The sequence below is a fragment of the Carassius gibelio genome, chromosome B14, assembly GCF_023724105.1.
Source record: "Carassius gibelio isolate Cgi1373 ecotype wild population from Czech Republic chromosome B14, carGib1.2-hapl.c, whole genome shotgun sequence".
Classification (NCBI taxonomy): Eukaryota; Metazoa; Chordata; class Actinopteri; order Cypriniformes; family Cyprinidae; genus Carassius; species Carassius gibelio.
The window spans coordinates 353,857-380,693 of record NC_068409.1 but is presented as its reverse complement, the minus strand read 5'-3'; the positions used below and the strand labels follow the sequence as shown (position 1 = coordinate 380,693).

General features: G+C 38.8%; 2 protein-coding genes across 17 annotated transcripts in view; both read left to right on the top strand.

Annotated features, from left to right (window-relative positions):
• The window catches only part of LOC127971350 (uncharacterized), a 47,496-nt gene that overhangs the window by 7,192 nt on the left and 13,467 nt on the right, over positions 1–26,837 (top strand). For 3 of the 16 annotated variants that reach the window (XM_052574266.1, XM_052574268.1, XM_052574277.1), the window contains exons 2-4: positions 5,556–6,205; positions 12,592–12,876; positions 23,752–24,367. In XM_052574266.1, coding sequence (XP_052430226.1) covers positions 5,764–6,205; positions 12,592–12,876; positions 23,752–24,367 — 1,343 coding nt within the window. In that variant the 5' untranslated portion in view covers positions 5,556–5,763. Of the gene's footprint in view, positions 1–5,555; positions 6,206–6,729; positions 7,015–7,125; positions 7,742–7,847; positions 8,117–11,330; positions 12,067–12,591; positions 12,877–17,212; positions 17,911–18,435; positions 18,721–19,552; positions 19,822–19,945; positions 20,359–23,751; positions 24,368–24,473; positions 24,743–24,866; positions 25,280–26,837 lie in introns of those variants that run through there. The other 13 variants (XM_052574270.1, XM_052574261.1, XM_052574267.1 and 10 more) reach the window with 11 other exon arrangements.
• On the top strand, positions 36–14,969 carry LOC127971258 (uncharacterized). Its single transcript, XM_052574155.1, has 5 exons — positions 36–246; positions 358–973; positions 1,080–1,348; positions 1,461–2,069; positions 14,714–14,969. The coding sequence occupies exons 1-4, from the start codon at positions 36–38 to the stop codon at positions 1,757–1,759; spliced, it is 1,395 nt and encodes a 464-aa protein (XP_052430115.1). The 3' UTR covers positions 1,760–2,069; positions 14,714–14,969.

Sequence of the window (26,837 nt, the reverse complement as noted above, 5' to 3'; positions counted from 1 at the left end):
TCTTCCAGCAAATTTGGGCAGTTTTCCAGACAAAAATGCCAGAAACTGTTGGGCAACATGAAGTGGATCTTCTTGATCCAAAGGAATCGTTTGTTCCAGATCCAAGTGCTCCCAAGCCAGAACCTGAATTGGATCTGTTAGATACAGAGCAATCGTGTATCCCTGAACCAGAAGTGGATCTTGTTGTTCCTTCTGAACCTAAACTGGATCTGGTTGATCCGGAGGAATCACTTGCCAGCCCAAAAGGTGAAAAGATGCAAATAGAAACGTCTTCTTAAAATTCGGACTAATTAATCATGTTTAATCTGGTGAGAGATGTTTCTAATAACACATTGTATGTTTTTCTTCTTTTGTCAGAAACTACCAAAGCCGTGAAGAATAAGAAAGTTCATGGCTTCGTTGTAACCAAGAGAGTAGGATATGCTACAGTGAGGAATACGAAAAAAACCTTCCTCCAGAACGACAGATCGAACTCAGCATGGCCTGAGATGGATCTGAATGTTGGTGAACCAAAACCTATTGAGGATTTGGTTGCTCCTCCTAAATGGGATCTGGTTGATGCGGTGGAACTGTACACCACGAGTCCTAGCGTTCCTGAGCCGGACTCTGAGGAGGATCTGGATGATCCTCTTGAACGTGAATGGGATAAGGACTCGATGGAATTATATGCCCCGGGTTCAAGTGTCCCTGAGCCAGACCCTGAAGAGGATTTGGTTGATTCAGTGGAACTGTACCTCCCGGGTCCAAGCGTTCTCAAGCCACGACCTGAATGGGATCTGGCTACTCCAGTGGATTTGGGTGCACCAAGTCCAAGCGTTCTTGAGCCAGAGTCAACAGTGTTATCTGAACTTGCAAGTTTGGAAAACTACGTCCCTTTAACCATGCTCCAACTAGAGGATCGTTTGAAGCAGTGTACACTGCTCAAACAAAGACATGTCACCAATGTCTGGCCCAGGGTCTTCATCGGAGACGAGTAAGTCTGCAACACAATTGTATTTCTTTCATTGTTCTGTCATTTATTCTACAATGTAAATAGTTTTCTATAAAAGACTAATCAAGGCTTTTGTGTCCTTGTGCAGAGAGGCCGCAACAGACCGAGATATGCTGCAGGAGATGTGCATCACTCACATTCTGAACGCTGCAGCGCCCAAAAAGGACTTGAACTACTTCTTGGGAACATCTTATGTTGAAGATCTAGAAGGAACAGTCAATACAGGGTCCAGATATTACAGAGGCTTGCACATCAATTATTACAGCTTGCCTACAACGGACAGACACTGTTCTGACATCAGCAAGTGCTTCATGCCAGCTGCAAAATTCATTGACAAGGCCGTGAATAAACCAGGGAGTAAGGGCTGACACACACACACACACACACACACACCATATATTGTCTACTATCAAGTGTGTTATAGTCTATTAATGAGTTTTTTGACCATAATTCTTTTTTGTTTCCTCAGGTAAGGTGTTGATTTGCTGCAAGCAGGGTGTCGACCACTCTGCGACTCTGTTTCTGGCATATCTGATGATCTGCCATGACATGATGGTGGAGGATGCCATTGATCACGCCATACAGTCGAGACGCATCCAGCCCTCCAGAGACTTCCTGAAGAAGCTGATGCTCCTCAATGCTGACCTTGTGAACAAGCGAAAACTAAAGTTAGAGGACATAAAAAAAGGCAAAAAGAGGAGAAAATGGCAGCTAAAAAAAAAGTGTAGAAATATACTAAAAGATATACAAGAAAATGTTCACATCTAGAAATGTCAATAAAATGAATGGATAATGTCCTGATAATGAGCTGCTTTGTTTTGTAATATATTTATTTTTTACAGTGCAAATGAATTTCTGCACTGATCGAATCAAAATCCTATCAGCATTGTATTTTATGTATGTACTTTAATGAATTGCTTACAGTGCAAATGAATAAGTGCACAGATAAAAAACTAAATAGAGGCATTGTTAGATGCCAGTGTTTCGTGATATAATTTCTATGCAAAGATTTGATTAAAAAAAATCTTTCAGTATCGTAGCCAGGGCCATAGCTGGGGTCAGCGGGGCCCCGGTGAAAGTTGTACCAGTGGGCCCTGTTTGAAATTGTTTAATTTATATGTTCATCTTTAAGTTGTCTCAGGTGTGTAGGTGTCCAGGTACAGAAAACAAAGAATTAAATATAAAATAGCACTGCATAGTCTTCACTGTATACATTTAATTAACAGTCGAACCAAAATGTATTCAGACACCTTCAACATTTCTTACATTATCACAGTTTATTTGCTCTAGTTTATAAAATGGTAATAAAATATGACAAGATCTCAAGAGTTAAACTGTGTCAGAACAAATTCATCTTGAAAATGTCAGATAACTTTGATAGAAAGGTGTGTAATCGATTACAATCAACCAAAACTTCAGACAGTTGTTAGTATGACAATATTTACACAACTATCAATACTTTGTTGAGCAATTACCAAGCAATGTTTAATTTTGTTCAGTCTGTGGTGTGAAAAGGTTGCATTAGCAATTCAGGAAAAAAAAAACACGTAAGCAAAACATGGTCGGGTCAAAGTGTCTGAAAAATTTTTGCACCCATTTTTTTCTATCAATTTCACTAGTACTCCTCTGTATGAAGATTTTTGGGGTATGTCACAGCTCGCTTTATTTTGCTATACTCACTTACATTAATTATAGTGTCCTGCACCTACTATTAAAATGTAAAAAAAAAAAAAAAAAATTTGGTTTGACTGTGCACTCATTCTTGTTAAAACTACGAAGTAATTCAGTCAAGAGCACTGAGTGATTTTCTGTCTTTCATTTTCTTGGATTAACATTACCGCAGCTAGTAGCTAAATTAAGCGCGGTCACTTTAAGAGACAATGAATGCATCCAATATAATAGGCTACACATCCCATTTGTTTCTCAACTGTTTTACTGCTTTAAGTAAATAACAGAAAATAAAGTGCAGAAAATGGTAGATGTGTTTGCATTTTTTAGGAATAGAATTAGAATACTGAGTGTTAAAGTTAGAGGGTCAAATAAAGATTGAAGAGCTGTGTTTTAAGCCGATTCTTGAGGATTGCTAAGGACTCAGCTGCTCGGATTGAGTTGGGGAGGTCATTCCTCCAATTAAATGGAGGTAAACTTTTAAAAAAGCTTAAACCTTGCGTGTTTTCTCGCTCCAAAGCTCGCGTTTTTCTAAGCAAGTTTTTCTGTCTGAACGGTACTGTATAAAAGGCTCTGACGTTTCTGGGTGCCTGCCGCTTTAAGACTCTTCTTCGGTGATTACGGGGAGGAAGTGTGTAGTTAGTGTGGTTATAGTGAGTTCGGGAAAGTGTTCAAGTTCAGCAGCATAGTTCAGCCTACATACATGTGTTGTGTAGTTTTCTTTATCTGTTCTGAACGATCCAGCTTCCAATATTTATGTGTTGAGTTCATGACAAAAAGTAAGTGGTCACTTCATTGTGTTCGTGTTTCTACACTGTAGAATTACAATGCATTACCATGCCCAGCGTGATGAGTGGGATGTATAGCGATAGAACAATGTTTATGCTGTAAAATACTGTAGGAAATACTAATTTACCTGATGTGAGCTTTCTGATGTTTAAATTACGTTGTAACGTTTATAACATTGAATTAAGAAGAGTTAATATCGTGCTCAGGAGACCACTTGCAGACGCTGTTGTGCAGTAGCCTTTCTGGCCAGAGGATGTCGCCATTTCTCCTTCTGTAAATCCCTTTTTAATATAGTTTAGGTAAACTGGTCAGTGATCTAGGAGGTGAAGCTATTATGTGAAGGAAATAATATCCTCATTACGTAATAGTATATTATGTTTAAAGGGACATAGCAATGCTTATTGATATCTTTATGTTTGATGAATCTTATTTGTATTATTTGGGTGGATTTATTATTTATGTTGCATAGTAATCAGTACCTAATGGTGATTTATTTGTTTCTTATTCAGACTATAATGACAATGCAGGATATTGGAATGTTCTGATGAACACTGCTGGATCTCAATACAGTTAATTGAAGAAATTACATCTCCTCGTCTTCATTCCTGTGTCCTGATCGATACACCATCCTGTTTACTGGCTAAAACCCTTGACGAACTAGCCCTGCTAGAATACCTCACTAACAGGTACAGTGACTGGCGCTTTAGAAACACACTGCTTCGTGAACCTTTACGAATCACTTGTTTTGAATCAGTGATTAGAATCGTGTATCAAACCCAATCAAACAGCCAGAGTCAGTGGTTTCAGTAGAAGTTTCGTAATTTAGGTTTATGTAGCCTTCGAAATATCAGTTGTTCACCACTAGGAAAATTTGTAGACATTGTTAATGACACGTAATAAAAAGGAAGAATACTCTCTAGACAAAGCTATTTAATACAAAATAAGCTCGAAAACAAATAATAACACATTTACATATTCATGGCATTAGATGATTGGCGTATTGCATTTAATAGATATTAATTTAACATGAACATTTAATCATTTAGCAGACGCTTTTATCCAAAGCCACTTACAGATGAGAAGAGCAAATAAAATCAATTTAAACCAATAGGAGGGCAACAGTAGACAAGTCTCAGTTAGTCTGACATACCAGTTTTCCCCCAGAAAAAGATACGAATAGAATAAGAACATTTCAGTAATAAAACATGTTTGAATAAAACATTTGCAAGATTTTTCAATGCATGTTTGGCCTGAGTTTTTGTTGCATTGCGCTTGACAGATGCGTTTGACCGCTGCAAGTTCATAACATAACGTTAAATATGAAAAGGATCCACTATAAACAGTCACACAATACTGTCTTGAACAGAAGATTTAGGGATCACTTGAAATGAAAATAGCCTACTCTGGTGTGTGTGTGTGCGCGCGCGCGTGTGTGTGTGTAAGAGAGAGCGTTTGTGCGTGAGCGCGCTAATGCGTTCAAGATCGATATCAAAAACGCGTTCTGTGAGAATGACCCTTCATTATGCATTTACGTTTATTACAAATTTTATAAATTAAATTACTTCAAACAAAAATGATTACAATCATTAAAAATTACTTTGTTTCAAAATGTATTTGTTATCGAACAAATCAGTCCCAATTAAGGTAAAGTTAGACAGAAATGACCATAAGTGGAGTATCACGAGTCTTCAGTACACAAAAAATGGCTTAATATCTAAACATACTTGTACTTACAGTAGCCTTACAAGTTCATTCAGTGAAGGATTCATCCGACTGATTCAGATTCAAACCATGCGATCATGAAGCATGAAAATGAACTGTTTAACTTAAACGAATAATTTTTTTGATGGTAAAACTGCACTCAAACATAGTAATGTTAAATGTGATTTTTTTCATGCCGTGTTGCTGGAGATGGATCGCAGCAAACGCGGACATAAACGCGATATGAAATAGTGTTGAAAAACGCTATTAAAAAATAATTCTTTATTTTCTGACCTAATGAGCCAATCAGCGAAAATGCTGCTGTTGGTAAACAATCCGTTTCCATGACAACTGGAACGAGACGCGTCACTGTTTCATGACGTCACAGACCCAGTCAGTATAAAAGGTCTCGCCCTGGCAGAATCTTTTTAGTTGAGCGATGTTCGCAACAGAGACGTTCGTCTGAGTGAAGTCTGCGAAAACAAACCTAGCAACACTTGTACAAACGCCAGTCCGAATAGATCGAGATATATTTTATCTGTACAGACAGTGTGTATCAGATAACGTTAAAGTTCAAACTGACATTACCAGATACGGATTACTTATCTGTCAGTATGAGAACCACAGACACAATGTCCAAAGACATGAGAGAGGTGCTCCTGGAGGTGTACGTCAACGACGCCTTCTACTTCGGTGACAGCTACTGGGCATCAGATGATAAAGATGTTCAGCTGGAGTTTGAGATCACCGATGACATCTACGACCTTATCAGTGCATCTCGAGAGCTAGATGTGCAGCTGGAGGTTGTGACGGTGGATCATGTCTCAGGCAGATACTGCAGTCCAGGAGAGATGCGTGTGCAGCTGGAGGTTAATGCTTGTGACAACATCTCGGTCTGTGAAGTGAAAGATTTGCAGCTGGAGATGAACAGGAACGGCAGCATCTCAGAGCTGAAGAGTACTACGCTGGTCTCTGAAGATCTGAGCGACCCAGCAGGACCTTCAGTGGAAGAGGCCAATGATCAGGGTGTCCTGGATGCTGAGAAGAGTCCAACAGGTGAAGACATTTATATGTCTTATTCATGTTTATTTGTGTTGTTAGAGATGTTTCTAATAGTAAATTATTATATGTTGGCTGTGACAAAGACCTAATACTGTTTTCCTACACCTTGTTGAGCTCTCGAGCTACAACCGCCAAATTTGTCAGTGACCTTTATGCGGATTTGAATTTTGGTTGCTATATTTTTTCTAAATTATCTGATTCATGGAATTCCTGTAGCCGACTTCCAAACGCTGTTAGATTTCCATTTAGAGCTGAAAACTTTTCAAAGTAATGCCCTGTTTAGAGTTGATCCACTCTCTCGATCTATCTGCTAAAAATAGTTGGATAGATGCTAGCAACAAATAGCAGAGGACTCGTAGTTGTTTGTAAAGGTCCGATTGGTTTTTAATTGTTATGAAGTTAATTATGATGTTTAATGGGGTTTGAAATGTTTTTCAAACTTTCAAGCTTTTAAAAGTTTTTTTTTTAATTTAACTCTCAGAAAAGACTTATCTAGTTTGTTTTCTTCTTTTTTTCAGGACTCACTGTTGGGGAGATAACCAAGAAAATGGGGGCAATCTTCCAGCAAATTTGGGCAGTTTTCCAGACAAAAATGCCAGAAACTGTCGGGCAACCTGAAGTGGATCTTCTCGATCCAAAGGAATCGTTTGTTCCAGATCCAAGTGCTCCCAAGCCAGAACCTGAATTGGATCTGTTAGATACAGAGCAATCGTGTATCCCTGAACCAGAAGTGGATCTTGTTGTTCCTTCTGAACCTAAACTGGATCTGGTTGATCCGGAGGAATCACGTGCCAGCCCAAAAGGTGAAAAGATGCAAATAGAAACGTCTTCTTAAAATTTGGACTAATTAATCATGTTTAATCTGGTGAGAGATGTTTCTAATAACACATTGTATGTTTTTCTTCTTTTGTCAGAAACTACCAAAGCCGTGAAGAATAAGAAAGTTCATGGCTTCGTTGTAACCAAGAGAGTAGGATATGCTACAGTGAGGAATACGAAAAAAACCTTCCTCCAGAACGACAGATCGAACTCAGCATGGCCTGAGATGGATCTGAATGTTCGTGAACCAAAACCTATTGAGGATTTGGTTGCTCCTCCTAAATGGGATCTGGTTGATGCGGTGGAACTGTACACCACGAGTCCTAGCGTTCCTGAGCCGGACTCTGAGGAGGATCTGGATGATCCTCTTGAACGTGAATGGGATAAGGACTCGATGGAATTATATGCCCCGGGTTCAAGTGTCCCTGAGCCAGACCCTGAAGAGGATTTGGTTGATTCAGTGGAACTGTACCTCCCGGGTCCAAGCGTTCTCAAGCCACGACCTGAATGGGATCTGGCTACTCCAGTGGATTTGGGTGCACCAAGTCCAAGCGTTCTTGAGCCAGAGTCAACAGTGTTATCTGAACTTGCAAGTTTGGAAAACTACGTCCCTTTAACCATGCTCCAACTAGAGGATCGTTTGAAGCAGTGTACACTGCTCAAACAAAGACATGTCACCAATGTCTGGCCCAGGGTCTTCATCGGAGACGAGTAAGTCTGCAACACAATTGTATTTCTCTCATTGTTCTGTCATTTATTCTACAATGTAAATAGTTTTCTATAAAAGACTAACCAAGGCTTTTGTGTCCTTGTGCAGAGAGGCCGCAACAGACCGAGATATGCTGCAGGAGATGTGCATCACTCACATTCTGAACGCTGCAGCGCCCAAAAAGGACTTGAACTACTTCTTGGGAACATCTTATGTTGAAGATCTAGAAGGAACAGTCAATACAGGGTCCAGATATTACAGAGGCTTGCACATCAATTATTACAGCTTGCCTACAACGGACAGACACTGTTCTGACATCAGCAAGTGCTTCATGCCAGCTGCAAAATTCATTGACAAGGCCGTGAATAAACCAGGGAGTAAGGGCTGACACACACACACACACACACACACACACACTCCATATATTGTCTACTATCAAGTGTGTTATAGTCTATTAATGAGTTTTTTGACCATAATTCTTTTTTGTTTCCTCAGGTAAGGTGTTGATTTGCTGCAAGCAGGGTGTCGAACACTCTGCGACTCTGTTTCTGGCATATCTGATGATCTGCCATGACATGATGGTGGAGGATGCCATTGATCACGCCATACAGTCGAGACGCATCCAGCCCTCCAGAGACTTCCTGAAGAAGCTGATGCTCCTCAATGCTGACCTTGTGAACAAGCGAAAACTAAAGTTAGAGGACATAAAAAAAGGCAAAAAGAGGAGAAAATGGCAGCTAAAAAAAAAGTGTAGAAATATACTAAAAGATATAAAAGAAAATGTTCACATCTAGAAATGTCAATAAAATGAATGGATAATGTCCTGATAATGAGCTGCTTTGTTTTGTAATATATTTATTTTTTACAGTGCAAATGAATTTCTGCACTGATCGAATCAAAATCCTATCATCATTGTATTTGATGTATTTTATGTATGTACTTTAATGAATTGCTTACAGTGCAAATGAATAAGTGCACAGATAAAAAATAAATAGAGGCATTGTTAGATGCCAGTGTTTCGTGATATAAATTCTATGCAAAGATTTGATTAAAAAAAATCTTTCAGTATCATAGCCAGGGCCATAGCTGGGGTCAGCGGGTCCCCGGTGAAGGTTGTACCAGTGGGCCCTGTTTGAAATTGTTTAATTTATATGTTCATGTTTAAGTTGTCTCATGTGTAGGTGTCCAGGTACAGAAAACAAAGAATTAAATATAAAATAGCACTGCATAGTCTTCACTGTATACGTTTAATTAACAGTCAAACCAAAATGTATTCAGACACCTTCAACATTTCTTACATTATCACAGTTTATTTGCTCTAGTTTATAAAATGGTAATAAAATATGACAAGATCTCAAGAGTTAAACTGTGTCAGAACAAATTCATCTTGAAAATGTCAGATAACTTTGATAGAAAGGTGTGTAATCGATTACAATCAACCAAAACTTCAGACAGTTGTTAGTATGACAATATTTACACAACTATCAATACTTTGTTGAACAATTACCAAGCAATGTTTAATTTTGTTCAGTCTGTGGTGTGAAAAGGTTGCATTAGCAATTCAGGAAAAAAAAACACGTAAGCAAAACATGGTCGGGTCAAAGTGTCTGAAAAATTTTTGCTCCCATTTTTATCTATCAATTTCACTAGTACTCCTCTGTATGAAGATTTTTGGGGTATGTCACAGCTCGCTTTATTTTGCTATACTCACTTACATTAATTATAGTGTCCTGCACCTACTATTAAAATGTAAAAAAAAAAAAAAAGTTTGGTTTGACTGTGCACTCATTCTTGTTAAAACTACGAAGTAATTCAGTCAAGAGCAGTGAGTGATTTTCCGTCTTTCATTTTCTTGGATTAACATTACCGCAGCTAGTAGCTAAATTAAGCGCGGTCACTTTAAGAGACAATGAATGCATCCAATATAATAGGCTACACATCCCATTTGTTTCTCAACTGTTTTACTGCTTTACGTAAATAACAGAAAATAAAGTGCAGAAAATGGTAGATGTGTTTGCATTTTTTAAGAATAGAATTAGAATACTGAGTGTTAAAGTTAGAGGGTCAAATAAAGATGGAAGAGCTGTGTTTTAAGCCGATTCTTGAGGATGGCTAAGGACTCAGCTGCTCGGATTGAGTTGGGGAGGTCATTCCTCCAATTAAATGGAGGTAAACTTTTAAAAAAGCTTAAACCTTGCGTGTTTTCTCGCTCCAAAGCTCGCGTTTTTCTAAGCAAGTTTCTCTGTCTGAACGGTACAGTGACTGGCGCTTTAGAAACGCACTGCTTCGTGAACCTTTACGAATCACTTGTTTTGAATCAGTGATTAGAATCGTGTATCAAACCCAATCAAACAGCCAGAGTCAGTGGTTTCAGTAGAAGTTTCGTAATTTAGGTTTATGTAGCCTTCGAAATATCAGTTGTTCACCACTAGGAAAATTTGTAGACATTGTTAATGACACGTAATAAAAAGGAAGAATACTCTCTAGACAAAGCTATTTAATACAAAATAAGCTCGAAAACAAATAATAACACATTTACATATTCATGGCATTAGATGATTGGCTTATTGCATTTAATAGATATTAATTTAACATGAACATTTAATCATTTAGCAGACGCTTTTATCCAAAGCCACTTACAGATGAGAAGAGCAAATAAAATCAATTTAAACCAATAGGAGGGCAACAGTAGACAAGTCTCAGTTAGTCTGACATACCAGTTTTCCCCCAGAAAAAGATAAAAATAGAATAAGAACATTTTAGTAATAAAACATGTTTGAATAAAACATTTGCAAGATTGTTCAATGCATGTTTGGCCTGAGTTTTTGTTGCATTGCGCTTGACAGATGCGTTTGACCGCTGCAAGTTCATAACATAACGTTAAATATGAAAAGGATCCACTATAAACAGTCACACAATACTGTCTTGAACAGAAGATTTAGGGATCACTTGAAATGAAAATAGCCTACTCTGGTGTGTGTGTGTGCGCGCGCGCGTGTGTGCGTGTAAGAGAGAGCGTTTGTGCGTGAGCGCGCTAATGCGTTCAAGATCGATATCAAAAACGCGTTCTGTGGGAATGACCCTTTATTATGCATTTATGTTTATTAAAAATGTTATAAATTAAATTAACGTACTTCAAACAAAAATGATTACAATCATTAAAAATTACTTTGTTTCAAAATGTATTTGTTATCGAACAAATCAGTCCCAATTAAGGTAAAGTTAGTCAGAAATGACCATAAGTGGAGTATCGCGAGTCTTCAGTACACAAAAAATGGCTTAATATCTAAACATACTTGTACTTACAGTAGCCTTACAAGTTCATTCAGTGAAGGATTCCTCCGACTGATTCAGATTCAAACCATGCGATCATGAAGCATGAAAATTAACTGTTTAACTTAAACGAATAATTTTTTTGATGGTAAAACTGCACTCAAACATAGTAATGTTAAATGTGATTTTTTCATGCCGTGTTGCTGGAGATGGATCGCAGCAAACGCGGACATAAACGCGATATGAAATAGTGTTGAAAAACGCTATTAAAAATAATTCTTTATTTTCTGACCTAATGAGCCAATCAGCGAAAATGCTGTCGTTGGTAAACAATCCGTTTCCATGGCAACTGGAACAAGACGCGTCACTGTTTCATGACGTCACAGACCCAGTCAGTATAAAAGGTCTCGCCCTGGCAGAATCTCTTTAGTTGAGCGATGTTCGCAACAGAGACGTTAGTCTGAGTGAAGTCTGCGAAAACAAACCTAGCAACACTTGTACAAACGCCAGTCCGTATAGATCGAGATATATTTTATCTGTACAGACAGTGTGTATCAGATAACGTTAAAGTTCAAACTGACATTACCAGATACGGATTACTTATCTGTCAGTATGAGAACCACAGACACAATGTCCAAAGACATGAGAGAGGTGCTCCTGGAGGTGTACGTCAACGACGCCTTCTACTTCGGTGACAGCTACTGGGCATCAGATGATAAAGATGTTCAGCTGGAGTTTGAGATCACCGATGACATCTACGACCTTATCAGTGCATCTCGAGAGCTAGATGTGCAGCTGGAGGTTGTGACGGTGGATCATGTCTCAGGCAGATACTGCAGTCCAGGAGAGATGCGTGTGCAGCTGGAGGTTAATGCTTGTGACAACATCTCGGTCTGTGAAGTGAAAGATTTGCAGCTGGAGATGAACAGGAACGGCAGCATCTCAGAGCTGAAGAGTCCTACGCTGGTCTCTGAAGATCTGAGCGACCCAGCAGGACCTTCAGTGGAAGAGGCCAATGATCAGGGTGTCCTGGATGCTGAGAACAGTCCAACAGGTGAAGACATGCAAATGTCTTATTCATGTTTATTTGTGTTGTTAGAGATGTTTCTAATAGTAAATTATTATATGTTGGCTGTGACAAAGACCTAATACTGTTTTCCTACACCTTGTTGAGCTCTCGAGCTACAACCGCCAAATTTGTCAGCGACCTTTATGCTGATTTGAATTTTGGTTGCTATATTTTTTCTAAATTATCTGATTCATGGAATTCCTGTAGCCGACTTCCAAACGCTGTTAGATTTCCATTTAGAGCTGAAAACTTTTCAAAGTAATGCCCTGTTTAGAGTTGTTCCACTCTCTCGATCTATCTGCTAAAAATAGTTGGATAGATGCTAGCAACAACTAGCAGAGGACTCGTAGTTGTTTGTAAAGGTCCGATTGGTTTTTAATTGTTATGAAGTTAATTATGATGTTTAATGGGGTTTGAAATGTTTTTCAAACTTTCAAGCTTTTAAAAGTTTTTTTTTTTAATTTAACTCTCAGACAAGACTTATCTAGTTTGTTTTCTTCTTTTTTCCAGGACTCACTGTTGGGGAGATAACCAAGAAAATGGGGGCAATCTTCCAGCAAATTTGGGCAGTTTTCCAGACAAAAATGCCAGAAACTGTCGGGCAACCTGAAGTGGATCTTCTCGATCCAAAGGAATCGTTTGTTCCAGATCCAAGTGCTCCCAAGCCAGAACCTGAATTGGATCTGTTAGATACAGAGCAATCGTGTATCCCTGAACCAGAAGTGGATCTTGTTGTTCCTTCTGAACCTAAACTGGATCTGGTTGATCCGGAGGAATCACGTGCCAGCCCAAAAGGTGAAAAGATGCAAATAGAAACGTCTTCTTAAAATTCGGACTAATTAATCATGTTTAATCTGGTGAGAGATGTTTCTAATTACACATTGTATGTTTTTCTTCTTTTGTCAGAAACTACCAAAGCCGTGAAGAATAAGAAAGTTCATGGCTTCGTTGTAACCAAGAGAGTAGGATATGCTACAGTGAGGAATACGAAAAAAACCTTCCTCCAGAACGACAGATCGAACTCAGCATGGCCTGAGATGGATCTGAATGTTCGTGAACCAAAACCTATTGAGGATTTGGTTGCTCCTCCTAAATGGGATCTGGTTGATGCAGTGGAACTGTACACCACGAGTCCTAGCGTTCCTGAGCCGGACTCTGAGGAGGATCTGGATGATCCTCTTGAACGTGAATGGGATAAGGACTCGATGGAATTATATGCCCCGGGTTCAAGTGTCCCTGAGCCAGACCCTGAAGAGGATTTGGTTGATTCAGTGGAACTGTACCTCCCGGGTCCAAGCGTTCTCAAGCCACGACCTGAATGGGATCTGGCTACTCCAGTGGATTTGGGTGCACCAAGTCCAAGCGTTCTTGAGCCAGAGTCAACGGTGTTATCTGAACTTGCAAGTTTGGAAAACTACGTCCCTTTAACCATGCTCCAACTAGAGGATCGTTTGAAGCAGTGTACACTGCTCAAACAAAGACATGTCACCAATGTCTGGCCCAGGGTCTTCATCGGAGACGAGTAAGTCTGCAACACAATTGTATTTCTCTCATTGTTCTGTCATTTATTCTACAATGTAAATAGTTTTCTATAAAAGACTAACCAAGGCTTTTGTGTCCTTGTGCAGAGAGGCCGCAACAGACCGAGATATGCTGCAGGAGATGTGCATCACTCACATTCTGAACGCTGCAGCTCCCAAAAAGGACTTGAACTACTTCTTGGGAACATCTTATGTTGAAGATCTAGAAGGAACAGTCAATACAGGGTCCAGATATTACAGAGGCTTGCACATCAATTATTACAGCTTGCCTACAACGGACAGACACTGTTCTGACATCAGCAAGTGCTTCATGCCAGCTGCAAAATTCATTGACAAGGCCGTGAATAAACCAGGGAGTAAGGGCTGACACACACACACACACACACACACACACACTCCATATATTGTCTACTATCAAGTGTGTTATAGTCTATTAATGAGTTTTTTGACCATAATTCTTTTTTGTTTCCTCAGGTAAGGTGTTGATTTGCTGCAAGCAGGGTGTCGACCACTCTGCGACTCTGTTTCTGGCATATCTGATGATCTGCCATGACATGATGGTGGAGGATGCCATTGATCACGCCATACAGTCGAGACGCATCCAGCCCTCCAGAGACTTCCTGAAGAAGCTGATGCTCCTCAATGCTGACCTTGTGAACAAGCGAAAACTAAAGTTAGAGGACATGAAAAAAGGCAAAAAGAGGAGAAAATGGCAGCTAAAAAAAAAGTGTAGAAATATACTAAAAGATATAAAAGAAAATGTTCACATCTAGAAATGTCAATAAAATGAATGGATAATGTCCTGATAATGAGCTGCTTTGTTTTGTAATATATTTATTTTTTACAGTGCAAATGAATTTCTGCACTGATCGAATCAAAATCCTATCATCATTGTATTTGATGTATTTTATGTATGTACTTTAATGAATTGCTTACAGTGCAAATGAATAAGTGCACAGATAAAAAATAAATAGAGGCATTGTTAGATGCCAGTGTTTCGTGATATAATTTCTATGCAAAGATTTGATTAAAAAAAATCTTTCAGTATCATAGCCAGGGCCATAGCTGGGGTCAGCGGGTCCCCGGTGAAGGTTGTACCAGTGGGCCCTGTTTGAAATTGTTTAATTTATATGTTCATGTTTAAGTTGTCTCAGGTGTGTAGGTGTCCAGGTACAGAAAACAAAGAATTAAATATAAAATAGCACTGCATAGTCTTCACTGTATACGTTTAATTAACAGTCAAACCAAAATGTATTCAGACACCTTCAACATTTCTTACATTATCACAGTTTATTTGCTCTAGTTTATAAAATGGTAATAAAATATGACAAGATCTCAAGAGTTAAACTGTGTCAGAACAAATTCATCTTGAAAATGTCAGATAACTTTGATAGAAAGGTGTGTAATCGATTACAATCAACCAAAACTTCAGACAGTTGTTAGTATGACAATATTTACACAACTATCAATACTTTGTTGAACAATTACCAAGCAATGTTTAATTTTGTTCAGTCTGTGGTGTGAAAAGGTTGCATTAGCAATTCAGGAAAAAAAAACACGTAAGCAAAACATGGTCGGGTCAAAGTGTCTGAAAAATTTTTGCTCCCATTTTTATCTATCAATTTCACTAGTACTCCTCTGTATGAAGATTTTTGGGGTATGTCACAGCTCGCTTTATTTTGCTATACTCACTTACATTAATTATAGTGTCCTGCACCTACTATTAAAATGTAAAAAAAAAAAAAAAGTTTGGTTTGACTGTGCACTCATTCTTGTTAAAACTACGAAGTAATTCAGTCAAGAGCAGTGAGTGATTTTCCGTCTTTCATTTTCTTGGATTAACATTACCGCAGCTAGTAGCTAAATTAAGCGCGGTCACTTTAAGAGACAATGAATGCATCCAATATAATAGGCTACACATCCCATTTGTTTCTCAACTGTTTTACTGCTTTACGTAAATAACAGAAAATAAAGTGCAGAAAATGGTAGATGTGTTTGCATTTTTTAAGAATAGAATTAGAATACTGAGTGTTAAAGTTAGAGGGTCAAATAAAGATGGAAGAGCTGTGTTTTAAGCCGATTCTTGAGGATGGCTAAGGACTCAGCTGCTCGGATTGAGTTGGGGAGGTCATTCCTCCAATTAAATGGAGGTAAACTTTTAAAAAAGCTTAAACCTTGCGTGTTTTCTCGCTCCAAAGCTCGCGTTTTTCTAAGCAAGTTTCTCTGTCTGAACGGTACAGTGACTGGCGCTTTAGAAACGCACTGCTTCGTGAACCTTTACGAATCACTTGTTTTGAATCAGTGATTAGAATCGTGTATCAAACCCAATCAAACAGCCAGAGTCAGTGGTTTCAGTAGAAGTTTCGTAATTTAGGTTTATGTAGCCTTCGAAATATCAGTTGTTCACCACTAGGAAAATTTGTAGACATTGTTAATGACACGTAATAAAAAGGAAGAATACTCTCTAGACAAAGCTATTTAATACAAAATAAGCTCGAAAACAAATAATAACACATTTACATATTCATGGCATTAGATGATTGGCTTATTGCATTTAATAGATATTAATTTAACATGAACATTTAATCATTTAGCAGACGCTTTTATCCAAAGCCACTTACAGATGAGAAGAGCAAATAAAATCAATTTAAACCAATAGGAGGGCAACAGTAGACAAGTCTCAGTTAGTCTGACATACCAGTTTTCCCCCAGAAAAAGATAAAAATAGAATAAGAACATTTTAGTAATAAAACATGTTTGAATAAAACATTTGCAAGATTGTTCAATGCATGTTTGGCCTGAGTTTTTGTTGCATTGCGCTTGACAGATGCGTTTGACCGCTGCAAGTTCATAACATAACGTTAAATATGAAAAGGATCCACTATAAACAGTCACACAATACTGTCTTGAACAGAAGATTTAGGGATCACTTGAAATGAAAATAGCCTACTCTGGTGTGTGTGTGTGTAAGAGAGAGCGTTTGTGCGTGAGCGCACTAATGCGTTCAAGATCGATATCAAAAACGCGTTCTGTGGGAATGACCCTTTATTATGCATTTATGTTTATTAAAAATGTTATAAATTAAATTAACGTACTTCAAACAAAAATGATTACAATCATTAAAAATTACTTTGTTTCAAAATGTATTTGTTATCGAACAAATCAGTCCCAATTAAGGTAAAGTTAGTCAGAAATGACCATAAGTGGAGTATCACGAGTCTTCAGTACACAAAAAATGGCTTAATATCTAAACATACTTGTACTTACAGTAGCCTTACAAGTTCATTCAGTGAAGGATTCCTCCGACTGATTCAGATTCAAACCATGCGATCATGAAGCATGAAAATTAACTGTTTAACTTAAACGAATAATTTTTTTGATGGTAAAACTGCACTCAAACATAGTAACGTTAAATGTGATTTTTTCATGCCGTGTTGCTGGAGATGGATCGCAGCAAACGCGGACATAAACGCGATATGAAATAGTGTTGAAAAACGCTATTAAAAATAATTCTTTATTTTCTGACCTAATGAGCCAATCAGCGAAAATGCTGCCGTTGGTAAACAATCCGTTTCCATGGCAACTGGAACAAGACGCGTCACTGTTTCATGACGTCACAGACCCAGTCAGTATAAAAGGTCTCGCCCTGGCAGAATCTCTTTAGTTGAGCGATGTTCGCAACAGAGACGTTAGTCTGAGTGAAGTCTGCGAAAACAAACCTAGCAACACTTGTACAAACGCCAGTCCGTATAGATCGAGATATATTTTATCTGTACAGACAGTGTGTATCAGATAACGTTAAAGTTCAAACTGACATTACCAGATACGGATTACTTATCTGTCAGTATGAGAACCACAGACACAATGTCCAAAGACATGAGAGAGGTGCTCCTGGAGGTGTACGTCAACGACGCCTTCTACTTCGGTGACAGCTACTGGGCATCAGATGATAAAGATGTTCAGCTGGAGTTTGAGATCACCGATGACATCTACGACCTTATCAGTGCATCTCGAGAGCTAGATGTGCAGCTGGAGGTTGTGACGGTGGATCATGTCTCAGGCAGATACTGCAGTCCAGGAGAGATGCGTGTGCAGCTGGAGGTTAATGCTTGTGACAACATCTCGGTCTGTGAAGTGAAAGATTTGCAGCTGGAGATGAACAGGAACGACAGCATCTCAGAGCTGAAGAGTCCTACGCTGGTCTCTGAAGATCTGAGCGACCCAGCAGGACCTTCAGTGGAAGAGGCCAATGATCAGGGTGTCCTGGATGCTGAGAACAGTCCAACAGGTGAAGACATGCAAATGTCTTATTCATGTTTATTTGTGTTGTTAGAGATGTTTCTAATAGTAAATTATTATATGTTGGCTGTGACAAAGACCTAATACTGTTTTCCTACACCTTGTTGAGCTCTCGAGCTACAACCGCCAAATTTGTCAGCGACCTTTATGCTGATTTGAATTTTGGTTGCTATATTTTTTCTAAATGATCTGATTCATGGAATTCCTGTAGCCGACTTCCAAACGCTGTTAGATTTCCATTTAGAGCTGAAAACTTTTCAAAGTAATGCCCTGTTTAGAGTTGATCCACTCTCTCGATCTATCTGCTAAAAATAGTTGGATAGATGCTAGCAACAACTAGCAGAGGACTCGTAGTTGTTTGTAAAGGTCCGATTGGTTTTTAATTGTTATGAAGTTAATTATGATGTTTAATGGGGTTTGAAATGTTTTTCAAACTTTCAAGCTTTTAAAAGTTTTTTTTTTTAATTTAACTCTCAGACAAGACTTATCTAGTTTGTTTTCTTCTTTTTTCCAGGACTCACTGTTGGGGAGATAACCAAGAAAATGGGGGCAATCTTCCAGCAAATTTGGGCAGTTTTCCAGACAAAAATGCCAGAAACTGTCGGGCAACCTGAAGTGGATCTTCTCGATCCAAAGGAATCGTTTGTTCCAGATCCAAGTGCTCCCAAGCCAGAACCTGAATTGGATCTGTTAGATACAGAGCAATCGTGTATCCCTGAACCAGAAGTGGATCTTGTTGTTCCTTCTGAACCTAAACTGGATCTGGTTGATCCGGAGGAATCACGTGCCAGCCCAAAAGGTGAAAAGATGCAAATAGAAACGTCTTCTTAAAATTCGGACTAATTAATCATGTTTAATCTGGTGAGAGATGTTTCTAATTACACATTGTATGTTTTTCTTCTTTTGTCAGAAACTACCAAAGCCGTGAAGAATAAGAAAGTTCATGGCTTCGTTGTAACCAAGAGAGTAGGATATGCTACAGTGAGGAATACGAAAAAAACCTTCCTCCAGAACGACAGATCGAACTCAGCATGGCCTGAGATGGATCTGAATGTTCGTGAACCAAAACCTATTGAGGATTTGGTTGCTCCTCCTAAATGGGATCTGGTTGATGCGGTGGAACTGTACACCACGAGTCCTAGCGTTCCTGAGCCGGACTCTGAGGAGGATCTGGATGATCCTCTTGAACGTGAATGGGATAAGGACTCGATGGAATTATATGCCCGGGTTCAAGTGTCCCTGAGCCAGACCCTGAAGAGGATTTGGTTGATTCAGTGGAACTGTACCTCCCGGGTCCAAGCGTTCTCATGCCACGACCTGAATGGGATCTGGCTACTCCAGTGGATTTGGGTGCACCAAGTCCAAGCGTTCTTGAGCCAGAGTCAACAGTGTTATCTGAACTTGCAAGTTTGGAAAACTACGTCCCTTTAACCATGCTCCAACTAGAGGATCGTTTGAAGCAGTGTACACTGCTCAAACAAAGACATGTCACCAATGTCTGGCCCAGGGTCTTCATCGGAGACGAGTAAGTCTGCAACACAATTGTATTTCTCTCATTGTTCTGTCATTTATTCTACAATGTAAATAGTTTTCTATAAAAGACTAACCAAGGCTTTTGTGTCCTTGTGCAGAGAGGCCGCAACAGACCGAGATATGCTGCAGGAGATGTGCATCACTCACATTCTGAACGCTGCAGCGCCCAAAAAGGACTTGAACTACTTCTTGGGAACATCTTATGTTGAAGATCTAGAAGGAACAGTCAATACAGGGTCCAGATATTACAGAGGCTTGCACATCAATTATTACAGCTTGCCTACAACGGACAGACACTGTTCTGACATCAGCAAGTGCTTCATGCCAGCTGCAAAATTCATTGACAAGGCCGTGAATAAACCAGGGAGTAAGGGCTGACACACACACACACACACACACACACACACACACACTCCATATATTGTCTACTATCAAGTGTGTTATAGTCTATTAATGAGTTTTTTGACCATAATTCTTTTTTGTTTCCTCAGGTAAGGTGTTGATTTGCTGCAAGCAGGGTGTCGACCACTCTGCGACTCTGTTTCTGGCATATCTGATGATCTGCCATGACATGATGGTGGAGGATGCCATTGATCACGCCATACAGTCGAGACGCATCCAGCCCTCCAGAGACTTCCTGAAGAAGCTGATGCTCCTCAATGCTGACCTTGTGAACAAGCGAAAACTAAAGTTAGAGGACATAAAAAAAGGCAAAAAGAGGAGAAAATGGCAGCTAAAAAAAAAGTGTAGAAATATACTAAAAGATATAAAAGAAAATGTTCACATCTAGAAATGTCAATAAAATGAATGGATAATGTCCTGATAATGAGCTGCTTTGTTTTGTAATATATTTATTTTTTACAGTGCAAATGAATTTCTGCACTGATCGAATCAAAATCCTATCAGCATTGTATTTGATGTATTTTATGTATGTACTTTAATGAATTGCTTACAGTGCAAATGAATAAGTGCACAGATAAAAAATAAATAGAGGCATTGTTAGATGCCAGTGTTTCGTGATATAATTTCTATGCAAAGATTTGATTAAAAAAAATCTTTCAGTATCATAGCCAGGGCCGTAGCTGGGGTCAGCGGGGCCCCGGTGAAGGTTGTACCAGTGGGCCCTGTTTGAAATTGTTTAATTTATATGTTCATGTTTAAGTTGTCTCAGGTGTGTAGGTGTCCAGGTACAGAAAACAAAGAATTAAATATAAAATAGCACTGCATAGTCTTCACTGTATACGTTTAATTAACAGTCAAACCAAAATGTATTCAGACACCTTCAACATTTCTTACATTATCACAGTTTATTTGCTCTAGTTTATAAAATGGTAATAAAACATGACAAGATCTCAAGAGTTAAACTGTGTCAGAACAAATTCATCTTGAAAATGTCAGATAACTTTGATAGAAAGGTGTGTAATCGATTACAATCAACCAAAACTTCAGACAGTTGTTAGTATGACAATATTTACACAACTATCAATACTTTGTTGAACAATTACCAAGCAATGTTTAATTTTGTTCAGTCTGTGGTGTGAAAAGGTTGCATTAGCAATTCAGGAAAAAAAAACACGTAAGCAAAACATGGTCGGGTCAAAGTGTCTGAAAAATTTTTGCTCCCATTTTTATCTATCAATTTCACTAGTACTCCTCTGTATGAAGATTTTTGGGGTATGTCACAGCTCGCTTTATTTTGCTATACTCACTTACATTAATTATAGTGTCCTGCACCTACTATTAAAATGTAAAAAAAAAAAAAAAGTTTGGTTTGACTGTGCACTCATTCTTGTTAAAACTACGAAGTAATTCAGTCAAGAGCAGTGAGTGATTTTCCGTCTTTCATTTTCTTGGATTAACATTACCGCAGCTAGTAGCTAAATTAAGCGCGGTCACTTTAAGAGACAATGAATGCATCCAATATAATAGGCTACACATCCCATTTGTTTCTCAACTGTTTTACTGCTTTACGTAAATAACAGAAAATAAAGTGCAGAAAATGGTAGATGTGTTTGCATTTTTTAAGAATAGAATTAGAATACTGAGTGTTAAAGTTAGAGGGTCAAATAAAGATGGAAGAGATGTGTTTTAAGCCGATTCTTGAGGATGGCTAAGGACTCAGCTGCTCGGATTGAGTTGGGGAGGTCATTCCTCCAATTAAATGGAGGTAAACTTTTAAAAAAGCTTAAACCTTGCGTGTTTTCTCGCTAAAAATTACTTTGTTTCAAAATGTATTTGTTATCGAACAAATCAGTCCCAATTAAGGTAAAGTTAGTCAGAAATGACCATAAGTGGAGTATCGCGAGTCTTCAGTACACAAAAAATGGCTTAATATCTAAACATACTTGTACTTACAGTAGCCTTACAAGTTCATTCAGTGAAGGATTCCTCCGACTGATTCAGATTCAAACCATGCGATCATGAAGCATGAAAATGAACTGTTTAACTTAAACGAATAATTTTTTTGATGGTAAAACTGCACTCAAACATAGTAATGTTAAATGTGATTTTTTCATGCCGTGTTGCTGGAGATGGATCGCAGCAAACGCGGACATAAACGCGATATGAAATAGTGTTGAAAAACGCTATTAAAAATAATTCTTTATTTTCTGACCTAATGAGCCAATCAGCGAAAATGCTGCTGTTGGTAAACAATCCGTTTCCATGGCAACTGGAACAAGACGCGTCACTGTTTCATGACGTCACAGACCCAGTCAGTATAAAACGTCTCGCCCTGGCAGAATCTCTTTAGTTGAGCGATGTTCGCAACAGAGACGTTCGTCTGAGTGAAGTCTGCGAAAACAAACCTAGCAACACTTGTACAAACGCCAGTCCGTATAGATCGAGATATATTTTATCTGTACAGACAGTGTGTATCAGATAACGTTAAAGTTCAAACTGACATTACCAGATACGGATTACTTATCTGTCAGTATGAGAACCACAGACACAATGTCCAAAGACATGAGAGAGGTGCTCCTGGAGGTGTATGTCAACGACGCCTTCTACTTCGGTGACAGCTACTGGGCATCAGATGATAAAGATGTTCAGCTGGAGTTTGAGATCACCGATGACATCTACGACCTTATCAGTGCATCTCGAGAGCTAGATGTGCAGCTGGAGGTTGTGACGGTGGATCATGTCTCAGGCAGATACTGCAGTCCAGGAGAGATGCGTGTGCAGCTGGAGGTTAATGCTTGTGACAACATCTCGGTCTGTGAAGTGAAAGATTTGCAGCTGGAGATGAACAGGAACGACAGCATCTCAGAGCTGAAGAGTCCTACGCTGGTCTCTGAAGATCTGAGCGACCCAGCAGGACCTTCAGTGGAAGAGGCCAATGATCAGGGTGTCCTGGATGCTGAGAAGAGTCCAACAGGTGAAGACATGCAAATGTCTTATTCATGTTTATTTGTGTTGTTAGAGATGTTTCTAATAGTAAATTATTATATGTTGGCTGTGACAAAGACCTAATACTGTATTCCTACACCTTGTTGAGCTCTCGAGCTACAACCGCCAAATTTGTCAGTGACCTTTATGCGGATTTGAATTTTGGTTGCTATATTTTTTCTAAATGATCTGATTCATGGAATTCCTGTAGCCGACTTCCAAACGCTGTTAGATTTCCATTTAGAGCTGAAAACTTTTCAAAGTAATGCCCTGTTTAGAGTTGATCCACTCTCTCGATCTATCTGCTAAAAATAGTTGGATAGATGCTAGCAACAACTAGCAGAGGACTCGTAGTTGTTTGTAAAGGTCCGATTGGTTTTTAATTGTTATGAAGTTAATTATGATGTTTAATGGGGTTTGAAATGTTTTTCAAACTTTCAAACTTTTAAAAGTTTTTTTTTTTAATTTAACTCTCAGACAAGACTTATCTAGTTTGTTTTCTTCTTTTTTTCAGGACTCACTGTTGGGGAGATAACCAAGAAAATGGGGGCAATCTTCCAGCAAATTTGGGCAGTTTTCCAGACAAAAATGCCAGAAACTGTCGGGCAACCTGAAGTGGATCTTCTCGATCCAAAGGAATCGTTTGTTCCAGATCCAAGTGCTCCCAAGCCAGAACCTGAATTGGATCTGTTAGATACAGAGCAATCGTGTATCCCTGAACCAGAAGTGGATCTTGTTGTTCCTTCTGAACCTAAACTGGATCTGGTTGATCCGGAGGAATCACTTGCCAGCCCAAAAGGTGAAAAGATGCAAATAGAAACGTCTTCTTAAAATTCGGACTAATTAATCATGTTTAATCTGGTGAGAGATGTTTCTAATAACACATTGTATGTTTTTCTTCTTTTGTCAGAAACTACCAAAGCCGTGAAGAATAAGAAAGTTCATGGCTTCGTTGTAACCAAGAGAGTAGGATATGCTACAGTGAGGAATACGAAAAAAACCTTCCTCCAGAACGACAGATCGAACTCAGCATGGCCTGAGATGGATCTGAATGTTCGTGAACCAAAACCTATTGAGGATTTGGTTGCTCCTCCTAAATGGGATCTGGTTGATGCGGTGGAACTGTACACCACGAGTCCTAGCGTTCCTGAGCCGGACTCTGAGGAGGATCTGGATGATCCTCTTGAACGTGAATGGGATAAGGACTCGATGGAATTATATGCCCCGGGTTCAAGTGTCCCTGAGCCAGACCCTGAAGAGGATTTGGTTGATTCAGTGGAACTGTACCTCCCGGGTCCAAGCGTTCTCAAGCCACGACCTGAATGGGATCTGGCTACTCCAGTGGATTTGGGTGCACCAAGTCCAAGCGTTCTTGAGCCAGAGTCAACGGTGTTATCTGAACTTGCAAGTTTGGAAAACTACGTCCCTTTAACCATGCTCCAACTAGAGGATCGTTTGAAGCAGTGTACACTGCTCAAACAAAGACATGTCACCAATGTCTGGCCCAGGGTCTTCATCGGAGACGAGTAAGTCTGCAACACAATTGTATTTCTTTCATTGTTCTGTCATTTATTCTACAATGTAAATAGTTTTCTATAAAAGACTAATCAAGGCTTTTGTGTCCTTGTGCAGAGAGGCCGCAACAGACCGAGATATGCTGCAGGAGATGTGCATCACTCACATTCTGAACGCTGCAGCGCCCAAAAAGGACTTGAACTACTTCTTGGGAACATCTTATGTTGAAGATCTAGAAGGAACAGTCAATACAGGGTCCAGATATTACAGAGGCTTGCACATCAATTATTACAGCTTGCCTACAACGGACAGACACTGTTCTGACATCAGCAAGTGCTTCATGCCAGCTGCAAAATTCATTGACAAGGCCGTGAATAAACCAGGGAGTAAGGGCTGACACACACACACACACACACACACACACACACACACTCCATATATTGTCTACTATCAAGTGTGTTATAGTCTATTAATGAGTTTTTTGACCATAATTCTTTTTTGTTTCCTCAGGTAAGGTGTTGATTTGCTGCAAGCAGGGTGTCGACCACTCTGCGACTCTGTTTCTGGCATATCTGATGATCTGCCATGACATGATGGTGGAGGATGCCATTGATCACGCCATACAGTCGAGACGCATCCAGCCCTCCAGAGACTTCCTGAAGAAGCTGATGCTCCTCAATGCTGACCTTGTGAACAAGCGAAAACTAAAGTTAGAGGACATAAAAAAAGGCAAAAAGAGGAGAAAATGGCAGCTAAAAAAAAAGTGTAGAAATATACTAAAAGATATAAAAGAAAATGTTCACATCTAGAAATGTCAATAAAATGAATGGATAATGTCCTGATAATGAGCTGCTTTGTTTTGTAATATATTTATTTTTTACAGTGCAAATGAATTTCTGCACTGATCGAATCAAAATCCTATCAGCATTGTATTTGATGTATTTTATGTATGTACTTTAATGAATTGCTTACAGTGCAAATGAATAAGTGCACAGATAAAAAATAAATAGAGGCATTGTTAGATGCCAGTGTTTCGTGATATAATTTCTATGCAAAGATTTGATTAAAAAAAATCTTTCAGTATCATAGCCAGGGCCGTAGCTGGGGTCAGCGGGGCCCCGGTGAAGGTTGTACCAGTGGGCCCTGTTTGAAATTGTTTAATTTATATGTTCATGTTTAAGTTGTCTCAGGTGTGTAGGTGTCCAGGTACAGAAAACAAAGAATTAAATATAAAATAGCACTGCATAGTCTTCACTGTATACGTTTAATTAACAGTCAAACCAAAATGTATTCAGACACCTTCAACATTTCTTACATTATCACAGTTTATTTGCTCTAGTTTATAAAATGGTAATAAAACATGACAAGATCTCAAGAGTTAAACTGTGTCAGAACAAATTCATCTTGAAAATGTCAGATAACTTTGATAGAAAGGTGTGTAATCGATTACAATCAACCAAAACTTCAGACAGTTGTTAGTATGACAATATTTACACAACTATCAATACTTTGTTGAACAATTACCAAGCAATGTTTAATTTTGTTCAGTCTGTGGTGTGAAAAGGTTGCATTAGCAATTCAGGAAAAAAAAACACGTAAGCAAAACATGGTCGGGTCAAAGTGTCTGAAAAATTTTTGCTCCCATTTTTATCTATCAATTTCACTAGTACTCCTCTGTATGAAGATTTTTGGGGTATGTCACAGCTCGCTTTATTTTGCTATACTCACTTACATTAATTATAGTGTCCTGCACCTACTATTAAAATGTAAAAAAAAAAAAAAAAGTTTGGTTTGACTGTGCACTCATTCTTGTTAAAACTACGAAGTAATTCAGTCAAGAGCAGTGAGTGATTTTCCGTCTTTCATTTTCTTGGATTAACATTACCGCAGCTAGTAGCTAAATTAAGCGCGGTCACTTTAAGAGACAATGAATGCATCCAATATAATAGGCTACACATCCCATTTGTTTCTCAACTGTTTTACTGCTTTACGTAAATAACAGAAAATAAAGTGCAGAAAATGGTAGATGTGTTTGCATTTTTTAAGAATAGAATTAGAATACTGAGTGTTAAAGTTAGAGGGTCAAATAAAGATGGAAGAGATGTGTTTTAAGCCGATTCTTGAGGATGGCTAAGGACTCAGCTGCTCGGATTGAGTTGGGGAGGTCATTCCTCCAATTAAATGGAGGTAAACTTTTAAAAAAGCTTAAACCTTGCGTGTTTTCTCGCTCCAAAGCTCGCGTTTTTCTAAGCAAGTTTCTCTGTCTGAACGGTACAGTGACTGGCGCTTTAGAAACGCACTGCTTCGTGAACCTTTACGAATCACTTGTTTTGAATCAGTGATTAGAATCGTGTATCAAACCCAATCAAACAGCCAGAGTCAGTGGTTTCAGTAGAAGTTTCGTAATTTAGGTTTATGTAGCCTTCGAAATATCAGTTGTTCACCACTAGGAAAATTTGTAGACATTGTTAATGACACGTA